Source organism: Orycteropus afer, unplaced genomic scaffold, assembly GCF_000298275.1.
Source record: "Orycteropus afer afer isolate SDZICR_OR568_19922 unplaced genomic scaffold, OryAfe1.0 scaffold00007, whole genome shotgun sequence".
Lineage (NCBI taxonomy): Eukaryota > Metazoa > Chordata > Mammalia > Tubulidentata > Orycteropodidae > Orycteropus > Orycteropus afer.
The window spans coordinates 22,954,305-22,963,858 of NW_006921594.1; the positions used below are offsets into that span (position 1 = coordinate 22,954,305).

The 9,554-nt window shown below is 34.8% G+C and overlaps 1 protein-coding gene across 1 annotated transcript in view; it reads right to left on the reverse strand.

The window, feature by feature from the left end:
- Window positions 1-9,554, reverse strand: part of SEMA3C (semaphorin 3C) — a 210,462-nt gene that overhangs the window by 53,824 nt on the left and 147,084 nt on the right. The window contains exons 7-10 of the mRNA XM_007944851.2: window positions 8,737-8,879; window positions 6,064-6,178; window positions 3,770-3,839; window positions 2,051-2,195 (exon numbers count right to left, since the gene is read on the reverse strand). Of these exons, the coding sequence (XP_007943042.1) occupies window positions 2,051-2,195; window positions 3,770-3,839; window positions 6,064-6,178; window positions 8,737-8,879 (473 nt within the window). The remainder of the gene's footprint in view (window positions 1-2,050; window positions 2,196-3,769; window positions 3,840-6,063; window positions 6,179-8,736; window positions 8,880-9,554) is intronic.

Genomic DNA, 9,554 nt, shown 5'->3' on the forward strand with positions numbered 1-9,554 from the left:
TGACAAAATAAAGGAATAAGCAACACATTGCTAGGACACTCTAATGGCTACACAAAAATAGTGAATCAACAATTAGTAAAAATCACATTGGACAGATATCTAAAAGAATATTGGCAAAGGGAATTTTTAAGTTAAATTACAAAGTGTTTCCCTTTAAGTAAATATACTCATAGCTGTCTTTTTATGTTTTTCATGAAATCATTCTCTCTTTGTCTCTATCACATTTTATAAGAAGCCCCATAGTGCAGTGGTTATAAACATTCAGCTGCTAGTAGAAAGGTCTGCAGTTTGAACAAGAACTTTGAACTTGTTCTTCCCTTTCTGTCATGGCCCATGAAGTGCAACTGGAATGGACCTGAGTCTGTAAAATGTGGGTGTACCTGAAAAATAACAAGAAATGGAAAAAATTATGAGGCAATACCCTGCTTGAAACTTAATCACTCCGGGCAGTGTGCATGTTGCATAGCAACCAAATCTCTCAACAGGCAGAGTGGGAAACAGTGCCCAGCTCAAACATGGCAACTGACTATGCTACTTTGAATACGTGTCACTCTCCACACTCCTGGCAATAACTCAATCTCTGGCATCAAGCTCCTGCAAGGACTCACTATTCCTCTTCTGAATCTCCCATTCCAGGGCTTTGACCCATAGTTTTTCCCATTCCATTATCATTCCTGTACAACTACATTTTACAAATTGAGGCCTGTTCCGATTTCTCTGTATCAGCAATGTCTGAAGCAGTTTGAGCAAGTTTGAAGCCCTGGTTCAAACCCACCCAGTGGTTCTGTGGGAGAAAAAACAAGGCAATTTGCTACTGTAAAGATTACAGCCTAGGAAACCCTATGAGGCATAAAGGTTAGTATGTGTCAGAATCAACTCCATGGCACACAACAAAAACAACCACCACCATGTTTTATAACTTCACTTCTATTCTATGACATGCAGAGGTATAAGACATGATACTCCTCCCGATGGCCAATTACATAGCATCTTCCCTTAATCAGTGCATTGTATGCCCTTTTATAGAGACAGAAACTAATCAATATGCAAAAAAGGAAGCATTATAATGGGACAAATTAAAAATACTAAGAATGTTATCATTGGAGTCCTAGAAAATATCCAATTCCAATCCACTTGGGAAGTCTGTAATTCAGCTGCAAAAATTAGTTTTCAATATATTCCTTAGTACTATCAGTGTTGCATGACATATATATCTGTATGCCTCAAAAATAGTAATTCTAGCTCAGGTAATTTCCAATTGCTCAAGTTACATATAATTAAACATTTCTAATTTGCATATTATTTTATGTCTTAGAAACATTTTATTTACATTATAACATTCTTGTTGCAATGATTTGCTCACAGATACCAAGCATTTTTTTTTATTTGAGAAATATATGATCCTTAATTTTTAACTACAAATATACATTGAAATACTTCCACATAAAGTATTTCTCAATTTTTCTCACATGGTTTTTCTTCATTAACGCAAATGAAATGCTTTAATATTGAGATGTGTAGCAACAGTTTCCACTTGGCTGCTAATCCAAAGGTTGATGATTCAAATTCACCAGTAGCTTTGTAGAAGAGAGGCCTGACAATCCTCTTAAGTAAACATTACAGTCAAGATACCCCTAGAGAGCAGTTCTACCCTGTAACACAGGGATGGGGTCACCATGAGCAGGACTCCATTTGATGGCATCAGGTTTGATTTTTGGGTTTCAGCAGCTAGCATTCAAATCCTTACCCTGTCATTTAAAAATTAACACATTCTAAGCTATGTTTTCTATTCCAATAAAATCAGGAAATATCTCTGCCCTCTCTAACTTACACTTGTTTTGAATCTAAATGAGAATTTGTTAGTAATAACACTTAGAAGAAAACTATGACGTATTATAGAAATCTAGGGACTTATGAGCTGAAAAATTATAATGAGTGTACCAATAAGCCTGTGCTTGTATTTAACAGATAGCAGCATGATATGCATTTGTTATTAAATTACAGTTTTTACAAAAGTAAGATAACGAGGAAAATTTTCCTGGATACTTACAGTCCCAGGGCGAGGGTAGGGTATTCTGCCCTGATAGGAAATCAGCTGATGATTGGGGCCTTCTTTGTGGGCAAAAGGTCCATTAAACACAGTCTGTATATCAGATAAATGATACACACACACCGCTGAGCCTTTAAAAACTGAGCTGAAAGCAGAAAACAGAAAGAGATCGATTCTGTTGATTTTCTATATTTAAATACAACTTTTATAAATAGATAGCAAAGTTTTTAATAGAAATCTATTATGATTCATTTTGGAAAAGCTGAATGTTATGATACAAATTGGTAAAGTTGGAAAAACTTCCAGTATTTTGAAATAAGACATTGATATATAAGGCATTAAAATATTTAATTTATCCAGAGAGGCAGTAGATAATAATAAATCATAGAAAAGTTCCTCTCAAAGTTTCCAAGAAATAGGAAAATCAAAGTCTCTCACTAGTTTATCTTATGTGCACATTCTCACGTTATCATACATTTTAGTTGGCGAAGTGTCATTGTTTGTGTACTTTCCCTCTTAGTCAGAGGAAACAAAAAAGAGTCCAAAAAGAGAGAGAGAGAGAGAGAGAGAGAGGGAGAGAGATTTTAAATGACCTTTAATAAAATCTCAAGCAATTTGTTTAAATCCTTAAAAACTATTTCCATAGTCACTAAGGGAGATCAAATGAGACACCATTTTTTTGACTCGCACATTTCTCTCAAATTAGACAATTAAACAAGATATAGTATTAATCGTTAGCTTTAATAGAAATGTCAGTTCTGAATTTTTCAATATTAAAGCTAGTGGTCTTGAGATGAACAGAAACTAAAGAAATTATTTTAATGAAACCAACATTGTCTTAAGAATTTGGTCCTTTTTACTTTGTTCAGTTTTTTTGCAAGTTGAATCAAGCCTAGTTTCCTTGTTAAAACAGTAGTTAAATAAATCCTGAAGGACAACTTTTGAGACATCTTTCTGCACAAATTTAAATGTATCAATCAATATCCCTATAATCTTCCTTTGAATGGCTCATTGCAGTTCACAATTATACTACCTTTCTCCTCACTTAGAAAATGCTAAAATGTTTAGATTTCCATTTTAAAGTTAATTGTGGAATGAAATGGATCCATTACATTCTATACTGGCCAAATTACAACTGGAATGTATGCTGAATTCATAATTAACATTCCTGATGTGAATGTTTTAGGCAAGAGTATGTGTAGGAAAGGATGAAAATACGGTGAATTTTCTTACAGTATATGATCATTGGGACTGGGACATAAGAAACTACAAGACATCAAACCTATTATCAAACATACGAAGCACTCACATGGAACATGCAAATTGGCTCTGTTTTGTTAGTTTCTAAGTAGTTATTACTTTAGATTGTCTTAGAAGTAACAAATATTTTTAATAGAAATGTCAAGTTTTTAATTTGAATCATGAGTTTTCAAATTATTTCTTTAAAATAAAATATGCTATACACTTTATTCCTGCATTGTAATTCATATTTTCCCTTCTTTAAGAAAAATTGCATGTCATTATTACAAATATTCAATTCAAAACTCTTTTGAAAGGTTAATTCAGCTCAAATATATTTTGGTAATCAGGCAAAAGTAAATAAAGTTGACTACCTACATCCAAAATGGTACACAAAATTAAAAGCTGAATAGAAGTGTGCATTTTAAATAATTAATCTTCAATAAAATAATTTATGAAGTATAACTGTTTAATAATTACCTTGATGTTGTAAAAATGCCATATATTAATGTAGTTCTTGGATTGTCAGTTTCCAGCAGAAACACATCCTCTATAAATGGGAAAATACCAGTATTTTAAAGTTCCCATAGTAGATATACATTTTTTAAAAATTACCTAAAGAAACAATTTCAACTATGGAAAGTGCTATTTGAAAAGATATTTGGAAGGCCTATGGCAAAGTAAATGAAATGAAATATTATACAGACACTCAAGGGATATTTATGAAGATTTATAACCATATAGGAACCATACTAATGAGATAATATTAAATGGAAAATGTACAGTGGTATGTAACATGGACTGTAATCTGTAAACCTCTAAACCACACACCAGAATAGAATAAAAAGATTGAGAGTGTGTCTGGATAGCAAAATTCTGTAATTTTGCTATATGCATTGCTTACAGCAAATTTTGCTTATGCATTTCCATAAATGTTAGTTTCTTCTTTGCTTCTGTATTTTCTAAATATCAATTACTGGCAACACATTAATTTTTATTTAAAAAATCTAATTTTTTCTTGACCTAGGATTAAAAGTTAGGATACAGAAGAAAAATTTTTCTCAGTGACTTTTTCCTTATGTAAGACTTTTTTTAGGGCCAGTGGGAGTTTAAAGTCAAAATTATGAGGGAGATTTTAATGTAATCAATAATTCCTCTAACAACAAGTTCAAAGTTTATTAAAGCAATGGCAAAGGTATGGCTAATAAAGTACAATAACAAATATCAGAATGTATAAGTAGATTTTTACCAGAAAACAAATTAATAATCAATTTTCAGGATTGTAAGAAAGGGGCTGGATTTAGTGACAATTTGGCAAACAAGATTCCAGAAGAATACAAAGAAAGTTGAATTTAATTAATGATGAACTTGGGGCATCTAAAGCAATAACCACTAGCCTTTCCGTGTGTCAACAAAGACTTATAATGCCTAGCTTACCCTAAACAACAAGAAAGGCTGAACCATTCTAAGTCACTATAACATAAATATACTTGCAAAGACTTTGGGAAAATAATGGGTGATTGCTGGTGGTGCCGTGCCTAAGGCATTTGACTACTAAGCAGAACTCTGGCAGCTCAAATCCACCAGCCACTCCATGGAAGGAAGACCAGGCACTCTACTTCCATTAAGATTTACTGTCTCAGAAACCCAAGGGGAATCACTGTGAATCAGATAATTGACTTGATGGCAGTGGATTAGGCTGTATCATAAAATGATGTTTAGAACCATTTCCTTGAAAATCTGATACAGAACTTTTGTTTCCACGATCAACATAATGACTTTCAAGGAGACCAACTATCTATTTCAGTTTTTATAACTGCTAAAACCACTAATTTTTCTATATTGTAGTGTTATTTTATTGCTTATCTTATCACCTACCTAAAGAGCTGAGAGTAAGCAATATTTTACATTTTAATGTACTAAAGCAAAGGAAAAATCTTTTCTAAATGTCTAAGGAGTAAATGTAATACTGTGATATATACCAACTTATTCTGATTGACAAGAACTATTCCTTTTTGAGAAGGAGTCACACTGTTAGGCCTTTTTTCACCTGGAAAAGAGAAGCCTCCTCATTTCATGCAGAGAATACTTAGTCCCAGAGTCAGCAAAACAGAACATAAATAGGAGCATATGTCTCCAGATTTCTAGTCGGACATTATTCCACCTAAGCTCTATTCTGTTCATTAGGTGCAACAGGTAAATATTTGGCTGTATTCTCATATAAAGTGATTTCAAGTCAGAATATTAGGTATTCTAACACAGATGAGATACACATTCATCTATAAAAGCCCAGACATATCATTGTTTTTGTTGTTATTTGCCCTCGAGTCGGACCCGACTCATAGCTACCCCTCCTTGGGTTTCCGAAGCGGCATCACTATGGAAGTAGATTGCCCAACCTTCCTTCCGAGGAGTGGCCGGTGGGTTTGAACCGCCAGCCTTCTGGTTAGCAGTCAAGTGTCTTAGGCACTATGCTACCAGAGCTCCCAGACAAATCATTAGCCACCTATAAATTTTATAAGCTTCAGACACACACCACATACACATACTTATTCATAAATCATGGTGAATTCAACAAGCTACACGTTTCAGCAGTGCACTCAACAGCAAAACAGATAAAAATAGTTAATGAAAATTTATTAACAGTATCCAGATCGTTAATTCAAATAGGTACACCATTTATGCTGAGAATATATCTTCTGATAGCTTACTGAAAATATATAAAACTTACAAGCTCTTTTTCAAAACCATTTTTCAGTCTCACATCTATGTACCTAATTCATCAAAATGTGTTTCCGGGCCATCTTCATCCATTACGGAGCACACCAACCTCGCCTTCAAGAACGTGGTCCACTTGTTAACAAGGCTGCGCTGTCCACCAGTGTCATTCTGAAATATTTTATCCAGAGGATATAATTTTGTAAACATAATCCAAATGATAAAATAAATAGTTGCTTATTAAAAATTCAACTGTGATTCTTCTTACTTGGGCATTGTCTATGATCCTGAAGGTTGGGAACATTAATCCCCACATCTGTACACTATTTAAAGAATAATATTTAGTATCATTTTACCAAACATCTGTAGTTATACCATTATCCTTTTATAGTTTGGTATCAACTAGAAATGATTCATATGAACTTCATAAATATATGCCTCAAAGATTTCTAATTTTAATATGCATTACAGAAATATTTTTTAAAATTATAGACAATATGTAATTTGTCTTTTGTTAATAACTATTGTCCGCAATATGAACATAAATTATTATTATGTTGTTGTTGTTATGTGCCATTGAGTCGGACCCGACTCATAGCGACCCTCCTTGGGTTTCCGAGGCAGTATCACTAAGGAAGTAGATTGCCCCATCTTCCTTCCGAGGAGTGGCTGGTGGGTTTGAACAGCTAGCCTTCTGATTAGCAGTCAAGTGCTTTAGGCACTACGCTACCAGAGCTCCTTATTATTATACACAGTAAATTCTACTTGCAAATTCTTCAGTGGTCAGGAGAGTGGGTTTGTCTTTACACCTATTGGTCCCAAATAATTCTCCTTTTATTTCTCTGTGTTATCAGTTCATCTCTAGTATTTCTAACCACATTTTAGTATACTTAATTCTCTGGTAGGGCTAGGGCAATGCCATTTAGATTATTTACAATTATATTCTCTAGGTAAAATATTTATGATTACTTTAGGCATAGCCTGTAAGGAGCTCTGGTGGACAGTGGTTGAAGCATTCAGCCACTATCCAAAAGGTCATCAATTCAAACCCACCAGTCATGCCTCCAGAGAAAGATAAGGCAATCTGCTTCCATAAAGATTTGCAGCCTTGGACACATTTAAGGCAGTTCTGCTCCGGCCCGTAGGGTGGCTAGGAGTCAGAATCAACTCAATGGCAGTGAATTCCATTCACAAATTCTTCCTTTCTCCTGGCTTTGCTGCCTTGTCTCAAATGGTTGAGAAGTAGTTGACTGCCACAATTAGCGGAGTAATGTAATACTTAAAGATAAACTATTTTAAATAGTAAATGCTTTAAGAAATGCTGTTGCACAAATGAAACTAATCATAAATGAAAAAGGCCAAGACTGTAAAAGTCCAGAATAGGAGAGCATGATGACTTTGTTTGAGTTTCTAGTTATAATTACTGTTTATACACAGAACTTTCTTGTTAGGTGTGGTAGTTAAGGTTGTTGTCAACTTCGTTGGGCCTGGTTGAGTGGCTGGGCAGCTGGATGTAGTTATTCCCCATGGTGAGATAGGTAATTAATTCCATGCTGGAATCTACTGGAGCAACTGAGTAGCTGCTTTAGGGATGTGGGCTGCTTCCAGTATGTACGAAGCAACTTTGAAGGAAGTCTCCAGCTTTTTGGCACACTTGAATCCTTCATGTAGCCAAGTATTTGTTCAACAGCCTGCTTTGCCCTGCTGATCTTAGGACTTCTGGATTTGAATTAGTGGCCTGCCATGTTGTTTGGTAATATTGGGACGGTGGCTTTTTACTTGTTGACCTTGGGTTTGTCAGCCTCAGTAGCTAGCAGCTGCCTGAGTGAAGGAAAACCTCCAGATTCAGTGGGCCAGGAGAAGGAGGCAGAGCTGAAGGCTAAGGTTAAAGGGATTTCACCCAGCCCCTAGAGCTTGGCACTTTGAACTCAGACTTCTAGCTTCCAAAATTGTAAGAGAATAAACTCCTGTTTGTTCAAGCCATTCCATTTGTGGTATATTCTTATCAGAGCGGCACTTGGTAACCAAAACATTAGGTAATAATTAAAACTATATTTAATAAATAATTTCTAAATTTTCACTTTTGTTAGCATTTCATCAATGATTTTCTTTTATTGATGCTTTTCTCTATTTTATTAGCAAGATGGTTTCCTTTCTTCTGGTAATAATATACAATTCAGTTATTCACTTTAATACCATTGCAATGAAAGAAAAAGTAAAAATTGTTCAAAACTGTTCATTTGTTTATTACCACAACAAAAATGTGTCCTTGAATTATCTTTTTTACTGAAATACAGTATGCTTATCTCATATAGTTGACGTGAATGAACATTATATAAAAATTGTCTTTTTTTCAATATTTTATTAATTTATAACCAAAACCCACACCAAACCCAACATCCTCAAGTCAATTTCAACTCAGTAACCCTGCCCTCTATGGTTTCAAAGGCTGTAAATCTTCAGAGAATCAAAGGCTGTAAATCTTCAGAGAATCAGACTGCCTCTTTCTCCAGCAGAGGGGCTGACTGATAGGTTTGAACCACTGACCTTTCCATTAGTAATTGAGCACTTTAACCAGTGTGCCACCAGAACTCCTTACTGTGTCACCAGTGATCCTTTAATTTATAATAGTAGACAATAAAAGCAGGAAGATCAAGTATTGGAAAAATAAAATGTGTATAGCTTGAATTGCTTATTCTTTGTTCAAATTAGAACAGCATAATACTTACAGGACATATTCTAGCAATCATGGAATGAATCTGTTTGGCGCTCCTGCTATTGTCAGTCAGTTTCTCTTTGAAGAAGAAGTACACCTTAGCATCATTTGGATCGGTGCCATCTGGGATGACGTGTGCATCCACAAACATAGGTTCTGTAAACAAATATAAAGACTATAGATGCTCATGATGAAAATCCATCTACTGTTCATCAAAGCAGACCACAGGCACAGGCTTTCTCCATCTACAGTGTGGAATAATTATGTAATGTTCACAGGAAAATATCTAAGAGCAGTAATTATATTTACTCCACATATCACATTCAGAATGTCAAGTGCCACCAAGTATAGTACCTTAAACCATTTCTCTCTCTGCAATACATTCTGGAAGCACAGCAGTTGTAAAAATTCTCTGTGCATTGATGAGATCCAAAATAATTGAAAAGCTTTTCTACTAGTGATTTCCCATAGAATCTGGTGGCCATTTCATTGGGGGAAAAAATGTTTATTTTTCGAAGTGTGGTTTTCAATTTTGTATATATAAACTCAAATTCACTGAAGCAGAATGAGGGGTTGAGGCGCCAAGGCCTGAAAAACATATTTTCTTAAAATGCAGCATATGAAATGATAAGGAAATTTGTCAAGGAAAAAAAAAAAATCATTCAGTTGAACAAATAGAGGATGTCTTTATTTCAAGAACAAAACAACTTTTAGTATACTCTATTTCCAGATATAGAAGCTCTGGTAGCATAGTGGCTAAGGCACTTGACTGCTAACCAGAAGGCTGGCGGTTCAAACCCACCAGCCACTCCTCGGAAGGAAGGTTGGGCA